Source organism: Esox lucius, chromosome 15, assembly GCF_011004845.1.
Source record: "Esox lucius isolate fEsoLuc1 chromosome 15, fEsoLuc1.pri, whole genome shotgun sequence".
Classification (NCBI taxonomy): Eukaryota; Metazoa; Chordata; class Actinopteri; order Esociformes; family Esocidae; genus Esox; species Esox lucius.
In genome coordinates, this window is record NC_047583.1 from 24,221,713 (window position 1) to 24,235,132 (window position 13,420).

Here is a 13,420-nt window from a genome sequence, read left to right on the forward strand (position 1 = left end):
AACATTATAAAATATAGTAGCCTACCAAGTGGTAAGCTAGTGAAAGAAACGCTCGTTTGAAATCGAATTCCACCATTAAGAGAAATACGTTTTTGTACGTTTGCTGAATTAATATTTTCTCCCACTTAAATAGTACCCTGACTTAAGTGTGTGTTGAAAAGGCGTTGCTTTTTGGGGCTTTCGTCTGCATCACCAAGTTGCTTGTTTTGGGCTTTTGACAGGTCCGGGTTTCTGGTTTCTTAGGCGGTTTCTGGCAACACTGGTTTGGTTGCTAGGGAGATCCTCACAGCCGCCACAAAGAAAATGGTGGTTATCAAATCCGATCAAATCTACAAGAATATAGTTTTCAAAACATTTTACCTGGGTCACTATTTTGCCAACCCATTTAGGAGATGACAACAACCTGTTTGGTATTCAGATTTTTAAAAGAAACTATTTCAACAAATTTCAACAAAAAGATGTGACTTGTCACTTCAACCTTTTTTGAAAAAGGTAAGCGTTGGAGTTTTCTAAAATTACTTACAGTAGTAGCTGGTTAGCAACAGTAATCAGCTGAAGCCTGGGTACAGAAGCAGTCACTTTTTGCTTACACATTAATGTTTGTTGCGGAATAGACCCATGCTTCTAATTACTGGTACAGTACTCAGTCAGCAGCCTAACTGAAGCGGTTCATTGGCATCATTGTAACGTTATTTTTTTGTTTATTTTTTAAACTTGCCAACTAGACATCTTGAGGGAGTGTTGTGCTTGCCTGACGACTCATACTGCAATCTTACGCTGCCCCATATCGTTCTCTAAATTTGCTAATGTCTGTGGGCGTGGCGTAGAGTTTCAACAGCTGCGTTTGTCTAACCCGCAAGTGTACTGAAAATTTTACTTTTTGGAACGCAGTAATAATCATCAATTGCTTGATCATCATCAGTTATGGAGTAAGCCAAATCAAGCATAGTCTTTATGTCACTGATGTAATGTTAGCCTATCACTTATTTTAGATTAAAATAAAATTGATAATTGATTCACTGTCCACAAAACGTATAAATTATGTTCCCACATCACCCATTGAAAGATAATTCCTGTTACCCAGAGCCATCTATTAAGGAATACATATACATTTAGTACAAACATTTTTACTAAATTGATTCAAAATGGCAGACCATTTCGACTGATTGTGCTTTAGTCTGAATAGCTAGACGTCCAGTCAACTCCAGTAGTTCTTACTGCAAATGTTTTGCCGTGTCCCTCTGTCCTGTTGTTTTATTTTTAATATACAATTACTGAAACAGACTGTGTATTTATTTTACTATCATATAATATATAATTTGTCTGTATTGGAATTGGCCAAGAATTGTTATCAGTGAATCCCTGTTAGATACTGTATATTATTCTACTCTTACCACCTCCATCTTCAGTGCTGAACTTTTGCATGCTCTTTTTAATAGAAAAGAATCAGAGCAACATGCTGAGAAATAAGGTTTTAAGCCACAGTGAGGAGCTAAAGCTGAAGAAGGAGTTAGAGGCTCTGCGCAAAGGGTCCCAGCATGACTTCCTACAAATGAAGCAGCTGTACAACTTCCATGCAACCAATAACACACTGACCGAGCCACAAGACTTTCTCCACACCCTGGAGCCATCAGAACTAGAAGATGTTACGAAGGGACCCAGTAACACATCTGGCGCAGTCCAAAATGAGACCTCTCCGATGTCTGCAGAGTCGGTAAGCCCAGTGGAGTTCAATGCAGATCTGCTAAAATCCCCACCTGCCTCCTCACCACAAAGTGCTCTCCTACCAGACATCCCTAAAACCCAAAGACTCACACGTATGAAAGGCATCAGTGAAGCCAGTGTTGTCAGCAGTGCCATCGATTCTGTTCATGTGATCCGGTGTCCTCCAGGGCAAACGCTGTTCCCAAAGCAGGCCATAGCTCTGCTAGCAGGGACTACCAGAGCTGTGTCTATGTCCATGAGGCCACAGCCTCCCTCTAAGCCCAGGTCAGAGAGGCCGGCAACAGGGACCAGGACGTTGGTACACAAGAGCAAGCAGGAGTCAGATCAGGTGTCTACCTCAGAGAAGGAGGCTAAAAGGCACGTCCATAGGTCAGACTACCACAGCAGAGCTCTGAGCTCAGACAGCACCCACGAGAGCAGGAACAGTGAGGACTCGGGCTCCGACCAACACCATGAGAGCACCCCGCGGAAGGTCAAAAAAAAGAAAAGAAGGAAACATAAAGACAGGTCTACACCTAAATCGAGTATGTCCACTGATAATAGAATCTCAAAGAGCCTGAGGAGCACCACGTTCCCCAGCTGTGTCAAGTCTACCACAGAGCTGCTGGATGAGGCCCGAGGCATCGTTGGGGCCACGGGATCAGAGGACCAGGAGGAGAGAGAGCCAGAGGAGTCAGAGGTCATGGCCATGGGATGTGTCAGAGGCAGTGTGACGACAGTAGATGAAATAATTGCCTCCTTACAGAGAGGGTACAGTGATTTGCCATCTGCCTCCGATCAGATGATGAAGGAGCTGATGGAGAGAGTGCTGGGGGACAGCTACAATGCAGACAATGAGGTGACAACATGATAACAATAGCATACCAGTTGATAAAATGCTAGAGGGTTACAAAACGTATTTTGACATTCACATTGTTGGTAGAGATCTTCAATAATGGATGTTGTTTAATGCAGTTCATATGTTCATTGTCCTAATAGTGGAACTTCTATTGATTAACCCTCAGAAGTATTGTCCTTTTTTATTTTAGTTATTATTTTTTACTGTCCAATGATGTTTAGCAAAAGTCAGGTGAAGACGTTTATATCTTAATGAGAGTAGGGACTTTCTTTGAGGTGGCGTCAAAATACCTTGTTGGTATGGAGGTGGTGTCTAATTGCCATTGACCCCAAAATAGATTTGTGTAATATTTCAAGCAGGTTAATTACAGCTTCAGTTGATCTTAATTATTATATATGCCTTAGCCTATCTAAAAGTTCCTTATGACTCAGATGAACTTGAAAAAATATACAGTGCTTTGAAAAAGTTAATACCCCTAAACAATTCTGTAATTTTACTGAATTACTAATGTTTCTCTTACACTCAAAACCAATTATTGAATGGTGACGTTGGTTTTATGTTAGGAAAAGTAAACGTAAATGTAAATAAAATAAAAATGGAAATGTGTTGCTTGCGTAGTAGGTATTCAGGCTCTACATTAATATTTGGTAGAACCACCTTTCACTGCAATTTCAGCTATGTCTTCTGGTATGAATCAGCTTTGCTTATGTGTTTATCATCTGTTGCGCCAGTTTGTTCAGGTTGGTTGGATGATGCCTGTGGACTGTAATTCTTAAATAATAAGACTTTTTTCAGGTAAATGTAGAACATGTAGCTTTTTGTTCTTGAGCCACTCCAATTTTGCCTTGGCCTTGTGCTTTGCATCAGTGTCCTGTTGAAATGTTTCTTTTCTTAAGATTTGTAAGGGACAGAAGCAGGTTATATTGCAGAATTTTCCATTTTTTCTCCATCTACTCTTCCTTACATTTTCACAAGATGCTCAGACCCTGCTGCTGAAAATCATCTCCACAGCATGATGCTACAACCATACTTCACTGTAGGGATGGTGTGTCTTGTGCTGTTAGATTTGCGCCACACATAGTGCTTGGTTTTAGCCAAGACCTTTATGCGCTTTTCGTCAAAAAGCTCTACACTCTAAAGCTCTTTGGTCCTAATTTTACTTCAGATTCATAGCCAGACCGATGATCCTTCAAGAGTGGGATTTATATCCAGAAAGTTGACAGCAATGTGACAGAAAATGTGACAGCAACCATTTGTAATTTAGTCATATTGTTCAGGGTTTTAAATACTTTTGGAAGACACTGTATAGCACTGCGATGATAATTCTGTTTACACTTGTTTTTGAGAAGAATGTGGATTTCTTGATTAAAAATGATCTCAAGTAAAGATAAGATCAAGCTGGTAAAAAGACGATGAACAACAATTGTAACAATTTCTGTATCACATTGAATCGTTTTTAAAGGAAGAGAAAACAGAGGAAACCAAATCTGACACATCCAAAAAGAAAGAAGACAAAATTTGCAGTGTACAAAAACAGGTAATGCAGACACTACAGTTTATTTCCTTTTTTCATGTGGACTCACCGTGGCTTGTGACAGTTTTAAATGTTAATGTATTTTAAGAAGTGTCTGTTATTAGGGTTGAATAACAATAACAAATGCCTTATTCTGAATTACTAGGGGACTCCTCAGAGGTACCTGGGTCCACCGAGGATGATGTCGGTTAACACACCAACCCCTCCAAGACCTGATGAGTACCCTAAAGTCACATCAGGGGTCTACAAGATGGCAAACTCACTGTCAGAGAGAGAGACAGACAAAAATGATTCTACAACATTTGCTCTGTCACAGAAGGTACTGCTTGTATTTATTTGATTGTCATTGCTTGCAGTTCAGCAGCTTAACCATTGATCATTTACTTGCTATTTCTTTCCCATAAATATTTCAAACACTCATTAAAACATTTTCTGTCAAAGGTGACTTATACAGATTCAATTACGGCTGAAGGATATTCCATTGCTCCTTCTCAGAGACAAAGGAAAGTGTCTTCACAAAGGAAAACCATTCAAGGCCTTTCCCTTCTTGCAACATGGACCCCAAAAACACAGTAAGCATCTTGTCAACTTGATCATTCAAGTTGTAAATTAAATGTCATGCTGCACTGAAATTTTCTTTTCATTAAATAACCCCAAGACTAACTGCTTGTGTCACATAGTTCCACCATATCAAATAGTTCCACCATGCCTGATATTAGATTACGTTCCTTTAGTGGTTTATGTGGCCTTTCTAATGTTGCGAACTTCCACTTGTTTTTCCCCTAACAAACATCCCTTGTCCCTATTTCGTCTTCTGTCTACTGTACTCAAGTGGAAGAGGTAGGTTAATTTAAAACATGACTGTGCATTATGCCTGCTTTTTTGGAGGGAATAGTTGTCCAACAACCTTTTCAACTCACTATCACAGTAACTGTCTCGGACCTTGACTTTTAAGTGCTGGCGTTACCTTGTAGGACGTAAGCTCAGTTTCTGGGAGTGTTTCTTTTAGTGAAGTGGATACTAGACTCTCATCTAAACTCCCCAACCCATTCTCAGAGACCTATTGACACAGAGACTAATTATTACGCTCCCGGCCTAACGCTCTCTCACGACGGCTCTTGGTCTGCCTGGAGCCTGGTGCACCCACACACTTCCTTATCACTGACTCTTTACTCACCTCAAGATACAAGATTTACTGCCGCTCCTGCTAAGTGCACAGTTGGACTTGTGCCACCCCTCCCACCCCATTCACCCAAAAAAATAAAATGGAACCCGTACAAGTGCCATTTAATTCAAGACTTTTTTCAGAGCTTTGGTTCACTGAAAGGTTCCTGCCGGATGTAGATGAGAGGCTTTATAAAGGGCCAGCCTGTCTGATGATGGATCGCGTAAAACGCTAAATGCACCTCTCAAGTCGGCTCCTCCCCCAAAATAATGGAATGCAAATTCATTGAAAACGAGGCGTACCACCCCACGTTGACCTTGCAGGTTTGTGTGCTTCCTGAGCTGAGGTGTACCTGGCTGCCCCAGAGTGCCAGAGAGATGATGCATTCGAGGAGTGGCAGGCTACAGTGAACATGTTAGGCTCCAATAAATTTCCCAGTGTCTGTCAGGTTAGAAGCTGTAGTCAAGAGGTGGGTGGCGTAGGGATACTGGGCCTCTTCTTCCGAGCACAAAGAGGCCACACACAGACTCTCCAGTTGGGTTCAAAGAGTGGTGGGAAGTTATGGCAGGGAGGATCTGAGCAAATAAACCTCTGCCTCGTCTGCTTACGCCACATAGAATGGTTCATCTGTTGGGACCAGACGCAAGACCACAGTATGGCTTGTAGAGGTTTCCAATATGTGGATTGTTGTTAACTGATTGACACGTTTGAAAATAACCCGGGGGGGGTTGGTTCTAAGCCTGATTTTAGCCAACTTTTCTTATCTGTGAATGTGCGGGTTTGTATGTACATTTGTATATACCGTCTTTCATTGTATTCTATGATCCTAACATTAAAATACTGGGGAAAGTAACCATTAGACTGCTTATTAGATTCTGTTTACCTTCTCATTGGTGTCATTGTCATGCTAGTGACAAGGGGTTGGCATGGTGACTGACTGGCTAAGTAAGCATATCACAACATTACAGTCATTACTGCTGTGTTTCACTCCCACAGTGCAGATGATTACAAAACCATTCACCACCTCTGTACCATGCCAGTCAGACAGGCCCTGCCTGTGGAGCTACAGCTGGCTTCCCAAGTCTGTCACACCTCCAGCCTACTCACTGCACAGCCACAGTTTCACCAACAGAGGGCAGTACTACAACACATCGCTGCCCAGCCTGACAGACACAGGTGAAACCCCATCTCTCCCTGTGATACAGGGCATGATGCATGTGTTTGTTGTTCTATTCAGTTATAGTTATAACGTAAATATGATCCTCCCCTTTTTTTCTCCCTCTGCAAAATGCCCTCCAGTTAGGCAGCTGTAAGTCAGCCTCATCACCTGTAAAACATTTTATATATATACAGTATCTCACAAAAGTGAGTACACTCCTCACATTTTTGTAAATAATTTGATTATATCTTTTCATGTGACAACACTGAAAAAATGACACTTTGCTACAATGTAAAGTAGTGAGAGTACAGCTTGTATAACAGTGTACATTTGCTGTCCCCTCCAAATAACACAACACAGCCATTAATGTCTAAACCACTAGCAACAAAAGAGTGTACACCCCTAAGTGAAAATGTCCAAATAGGGCCCAAAGTGCCAATATTTTGTGTGGCCACCATTATTTTCTAGAACTGCCTTAACCCTCTTGGGCATGGAGTTCACCAGAGATTCACAGGTTGCCACTGGAGTCCTCTTCCACTCCTCCATGATGACATCACAGAGCTGGTGGATGTTAGAGACTGCGCTTCTCCCGTTTCCGTTTGGTCTGGAGACATACTTGACCAGTCCATCACCTTTACCCTCAGCTTCTTTAGCAAGGCAGTGGTCGTCTTGGTGGTGTGTTTGGGGTCATTATCATGTTGGAATACTGCCCTGCGGCCCAGTCTCCGAAGGGAAGGGATCATACTCTGCTTCAGTATGTCACAGTACATGTTGGCATTCATGGTTCCCTCAATGAACGTAGCTCCCCAGTGCCGGCAGCAATCATGCAGCCCCAGACCATGACACTCCCACCACCATGCTTGACTGTAGGCAAGACACACTTGTCTTTGTACTCCTCACCCGGTTGCCGCCACACACACATGACACCATCTGAACCAAATAAGTTTATCTTGGTCTCATCAGACCACAGGACATGGTTCCAGTAATCCATGTCCTTAGTCTGCTTGTCTTCAGCAAACTGTTTGCGGGCTTTCTTGTGCATCATCTTTAGAAGAGGCTTCCTTCTGGGACAGTAGCCCTGCAGACCAATTTGATGCAGTGTGCGGTGTATGGTCTGAGCACTGACAGGCTGACCCCCCAACCCCTTCAACCTCTGCAGCAATGCTGGCAGCACTCATACGTCTATTTCCCAAAGACAACTTCTGGATATGACGCTGAGCATGTGCACTAAACTTCTTTCGTCGACCATGGCGAGGCCTGTTCTGAGTGGAACCTGTCCTGTTAAACTGCTGTATGGGCTTGGCGGCCTTGCTGCAGCTCAGTTTTAGGGTCTTGGCAATTTTCTTATAAGACTAGGCCATCTTTATGTAGACAAAATTATTTTTTTCAGATCCTCAGAGAGTTCTTTGCCATGAGGTGACATGTTGAACTCCCAGTTTGAGTTTTTTGTGAGTATGAGGGAGTGTGGGAGCGATAACACCAAATTTAACACAAATGCTCCCCATTCACACCTGTGACCTTGTGACACTAACGAGTCACATGACACCGGGGAGGGAAAATGGCTAATTGGGCCCAATTTGGACATTCTCACTTAGGGGTGTACTCACTTTTATTGCCAGCGGTTTAGACATTAATGGCTGTGTGTTGAGTTATTTTGAGGGGACAGCAAATGTACACTGTTATACAAGCTGTACACTCACTACTTTACATTGTAGGAAAGTGTCATTTCTTCAGTGTTGTCACATGAAAAGATATAATCAAATATTTGCAAAAAGGTGAGGGGTGTACTCCCTTTTGTGAGATACTGTTTATATATATATGTACATACATATATATATATATATTTATATTATCCCTTCACAGGATAGTAAATGAAGGTGTGCCCTGTGTGGAGTTGACTGATGGAAATGACTGTGTGAACCACCTGCCACCTGAGACTTCGAACAGCTTGGCTGACTGGCAGAGGATTGCTGAGTATTATGTCGAGAAGCCCAGGATTATGGTTTCCGGACAGGCGGTGAGGAGGGATGTCATTGCTAGGATGTTAATTTTGACACTTTTTTCCCCACAACGCAGCATGGTTTTGTTGTCCACCAGGTGGCACCAAACACAATATAATGTAAATCATTAGACCCAACAGGTTGCTTAATAAGAGGTACTGCTTCCAACATGAAAATAGCACCGTACCTAATCAGAATTGTGAGACACTAGTCTATTTTTCAGTCCCAGTTAGATTAATAACTAATACCTTTTTTAATATAATGTTTGAATTTAATTGGTATGAGTATGCTCCCAGTTCCTCCGTATATCATACCAGCAGCATTTCTTTCATTCCTCCCAGACCTCTCTGTGTTCCAGTGAGCTGAAGATGTTCTGGCACCCAGCACCTCCGAAGTTCAGCTTTGCTCCTGCCTTTGTCAAACACAAACTCTTTCCCAAGTACCAGGTAGTGTAGTCCTGTGCCAAGTATTCGGATGTTTACAGACATTTCCCAAAACGTTACTCTGCTCTATCAATTCATGGCTGTGCTTTAGTTGAGAGGTAATGTTAACAAGGTGAAATTGATTACACCTTTTCACCAAAAATGTGTTGGTACAATAGAATATATTTTAATATTTCACATTTCTTAGCTTTAGGTATATAGTAGATTAGCTAGTGGATGAGTGTTCCAGGAGTTTTGGCCTCTAATTCAGGTGTCTTGACTTGTGATGTCAGAGTGTGTGCTCACACCCTAATGAATGAGGTGACTGATATTTGGTCTGCATGGAGCAGTCTGACAATCTCCGCTAACCAGAACGCTCAAAGCTCACTGGGAGCCGATGTCAGCCTAGTTTCTGAGGCTAATCTTTTTTTGAACAGCACCAGGATTGTATGAGTTGACTCTCCATCTTTACGGTTAATTATACCTCACCATACTGCTGTGTTTCTATGGTGTTTGTTACTCAGGCAACGCAGAACATCCTATCAAGGGAAGAGCTCTATGGTGATCTGCAGGACCTGGTGGAATCAGCCTTGGATCTGACTGAGCTATCCCCCTCAGTGGTCAGTGTGTGCCTTAACCCCCTCCCCTGCCAGAAACACCCAACCCCCCATCTCTACCAGGTCTAGCATACGTTTTGGGCCTTTCTACAGGAAAGAATGCAGTCCAGAAAGTTCGAGTCTATGATAGACCTGAGAGTTACTGAGCAGTCGCCTCTAACCTCTTTTGACAAAGAACAGGTGAGTGTATGTGAAATGCCACGTTGTTCGGTAACATGGCAAAGCATATGTGTTAATCCATGTCAGTGCGAAAAGCAGAGGTTGTGATCATGGTCCCCCTGTTCACCATCTTCCCCATGAAGAGGCCCCGCTCTGCCCCGCACCTCATCCCAGAGCCTGAGACTTTCCCCAAGGTACCGTGTGACTTCATCACCATCACCAGAGAGCTAGAGGTGGTACGGCAGCAGCAGGGGTCCTCAACCGTGCTGACAGAGGACACCACTCCCCCCGTCCAACTTGGGGCCCACCTTCACGTGCCCCCGGGGAGTACTGACGCCGAGCAGCTCACAGCAGCTCTCAGCGCCGGCCAAATCCAGTTGAAAAAGGACAGAGGTAGGGTACCCCAGGGGAAACCCCTCAGAAGAGGCAATATTCTCCATTCTAAGAAAAGGGTGAGCAAAGGCAGGAAGAAACTGAGCCCTGCCAAACTGGCCTACGTTCTTAAGAAACTGCAGGAGCCAGCACATGCTCTCTCCAGGTAGGAAGCCGTTCAATACAGTTGAGATTACAAAGAGATGACAAAGTCAATATGGAAAAGACTAGTGGACAGTTATCTGGCTACAGACCCAGGTTCTCACTGTTTTTTTTCACTTCATCCCTCCATCTGTTGTTCTAATTGTGTCTGTGTTGTCTGTCTTCTGCGTTCCCAGAAGTGAGTCTGTGTCCCAGCTGCTACCCATCAAACCGACCCCATGCCCCTCAGAAGAACCCCCCTTCCCTCTGCCCTTGACTCGCTACCCAAGCCTCCCCCTTGTGCTCGACTTTGAGAGCTTTGCCACGGACCAGGGGGGCATCCCAGACACGTTCCCTCATTGGGAGTGGGCGAGGGATATATGGGACGCCTGGTTTGATGAGCTCTTCCCCCCGCCAGCAGAGAGCTGCAGCACCTCCATGAAAGTGTCTGAGTCCTCCCAAAGGGCCCCTGACAGCACCTCCAGGAAAGGGTCTGAGTCCTCCCAAAGGGCCCTCAACAGCACCTCCAGGAAAGGGTCTGAGTCCTCCCAAAGGGCCCCCGGCAGCAACTCCAGGAAAGGGTCTGACTCCTCCCAAAGGGTCTCCAGCAGCAGCCTCCAGAGCAGACCCTACAAGGCTCTGAGGAAGCCTGAGGAGAAGGCCTTGATGTTGGATGAGATCCAGGCCCTGGACAGGGTGGACCTTTCTCTGACCCTGGACCAGGGGCTGACCACGGCCGACTTGGAAGGCGAGGTGACCAAGTTGACCCTGGCTATCACCCAGCAGGACAAACCCAACGCCTTTGACCTTTGTCGCAGGGGTGCGCTGCAGAAGAAACTGGGCTGGCTCAAGCAGGCTCTGGAGGATCTCAATGCTGTACGTTTAGTTAAAATTGTTGTGAATATAGAGGTATTGTTTTTAGATAGCGAGCTATAGAGGGCTGTGTTATGTTGGAATACTGTAATGATAGTCGAAAGCTTGTCAAAACAACTAAAATAATTAGTGTACTTATAAGTGTGTTAGCTAACAAATAGATTTGACCTGATTTCCCCGCTACCTTCATTATCCTCCTCTACACCAAGCTTCTGATGATAGATGACATGTTGTTATTTCCAAACCAGGCCATTTCCCTAGAGCCCTACCTGCTGGATGCTTACTGGCAAAGGCACAGCATTTATCTGCTCAGAAACAACTACAGTAGGGCTTTGGAAGACCTGAACTTCATCATCAAGCACAACAAGAAACATGCAGGTATGCTCACCTCAGACCAACATCCTGACTGTTCAGTTGGTTACTGTGGAGATTTTATATGGTAGTATTTGGTTCTGCCTGTATTATGGTAGTGGATGTTGGTTCCGTTTTGCCAATAGGAACATCGTATTACTCTACATTGTGGTGTTAGTTGATTAACTAAGCCAGTGCTGGTGAAGTATCCAGGTCAACTGCTCTTATGGGTTAAGCGCCAATTTAATTATTGTTCTCAAAGTGCTGCATTAGGCTAAATGCACAGGATTATTACATCCTTACGTATGTGTTTTCCAGACGCTTTGAAGTCTAAAGCAGAAATCTACAAGCTGATAGGAGAGACCACCCTGGCGATCATTAACTACACACTGGCCATCAAATGTAGACCTGAGGATGATGACAACTACTTCAAGAGGGCTGAGATGTATGAGAAGCGGAGTGAGATGCTTCTGGCCATGGAGGACTATGCCAAAGTAGGCCACATACCACTGGGCCTCAGAACATTCCGGTAGAAATATCTCTCAGGATATAGTCTAAGTTCAATATAATCATTTATAGTGGAAAACCATCTAACAGAGTGGCATTGTGTTTTGATTTTGAGGAGATTTCACCTCACTCAACAGCTAACCCATCGGGGTGGTCGGTTGAATACCTCGTCTCTTTTCACAAGTCACGCAATAAGGGCTCAACAGGAGAAGACGGCCGGTGTTAATATGTGTAATCTTTATCTTCCAGACGTTCACCGTCAACCCAAAGAGAACAGACGCTCTGATCATCCGTGCCCTGTGGTACTTCAACAGCTGTAACTGGATGTTGGCCCTGTCTGACTTCAACCTGCTGCTCCAACATGAGCCTGGCCATGCTGTCGGCAGGTAGTCAGTGGTCCCAAATAACACCCCCTTTTCTATCTAGTGCACTACTATTGACAAGATATAGATCTGAGGTACCGGGACCTCTTAAACCAGGCCTAGAATGCCGCAAGGAGGCCAGACGAGATTGGAGGTGTGACCTCGCAAGACTAGCATTGGCTAAACGCTAAAGGCTACCGTAATGTAACCATAGCTCGTAGTAGTGGGCTACTGTCCTTTCCGTTCAGTCTGTCTGTCATCAAAATATAACGTTAGCATTTTAAATATTTCCGGAATAATGGTCTGTCACCATGTCAGTAAATGTAATCTACTGCTTGCACTCTGAGTAGAGGGGTGTGTGGGTGCATGTGGGTGTGTATGTGTACCTCTGCTGTTTTCGTAAGTACATGGGATTTATTGCGTCGTTTTCGTTTTTTACCGTAGTATTTAATTGGGAATTTCGCTGGTATTGGTATCGACTAATAAATGTCTGGTATCATGACATCCCTAGTGGTTACTGTCTGTTCTCAAATGAAGTGCTTACATTTAAAATGAATTGCACATAAGTCTGTTTTCAAATGTAGAATACAGAATAACAGCTCCATGTCCAAACGCACTGAAATTATTTATGCTTTTAACCCATCAAATACTAGTCTGTTCTTCTCAAATACATTTAATAAATAGGATGTTTTTGTAACGAGGACGCGTATGGAAGACAGGTGCCATCCCTCCCGACGTGGTATTCGGCGTGCGTCATCGCCGGCCTTCTAGCCACGCCGCTCCTCCTCCCACGGCACTGTCATGTCTTGTTATTGCACACACCTGGTGTCCATTCCCTCATTAGGTTGCCTGTATTAGTTCCTGTGTTTCTGGGTGTCTTTGTGAGGTATTGTTCTATGTCTGGTGTTGTACAAGAAGTTTACACGCTTGTTGTTGCGCTTGAGCGTTGGATTTTCTGCGTGCCATTTAAGTATTAATATACAGTTACGTTAACCGCCTCCCTGCGTTTGACGCCTTCATTCTACGGACACCACAACGACACCCATTCTGACAGTTTTCTTAAGATCTGCCTACAATACATCAAGGTCTTGTTGTGATGGTATTCAGTGCCTCAGAAATTATTCAGACCCCTTCACTTCCTCCACATTTTGTGTTATAGACTTTATTTTGAATTGGTTACATTCAATTTGTTTGC

The 13,420-nt window shown here is 43.8% G+C and overlaps 1 protein-coding gene across 1 annotated transcript in view; it reads left to right on the top strand.

Annotated features, from left to right (window-relative positions):
• The first annotated feature begins 1,928 nt into the window (after nt 1-1,928).
• ttc6 (tetratricopeptide repeat domain 6) overlaps nt 1,929-13,420 on the top strand; it is a 38,412-nt gene continuing 26,920 nt past the window's right edge. The window contains exons 1-14 of the mRNA XM_013137340.3: nt 1,929-2,563; nt 4,026-4,100; nt 4,243-4,416; nt 4,539-4,669; nt 6,259-6,438; nt 8,285-8,438; nt 8,763-8,867; nt 9,368-9,463; nt 9,554-9,640; nt 9,763-10,157; nt 10,330-11,008; nt 11,254-11,383; nt 11,675-11,850; nt 12,113-12,249. Coding sequence (XP_012992794.3) covers nt 1,955-2,563; nt 4,026-4,100; nt 4,243-4,416; nt 4,539-4,669; nt 6,259-6,438; nt 8,285-8,438; nt 8,763-8,867; nt 9,368-9,463; nt 9,554-9,640; nt 9,763-10,157; nt 10,330-11,008; nt 11,254-11,383; nt 11,675-11,850; nt 12,113-12,249 — 3,128 coding nt within the window. The 5' untranslated portion in view covers nt 1,929-1,954. The remainder of the gene's footprint in view (nt 2,564-4,025; nt 4,101-4,242; nt 4,417-4,538; nt 4,670-6,258; nt 6,439-8,284; nt 8,439-8,762; nt 8,868-9,367; nt 9,464-9,553; nt 9,641-9,762; nt 10,158-10,329; nt 11,009-11,253; nt 11,384-11,674; nt 11,851-12,112; nt 12,250-13,420) is intronic.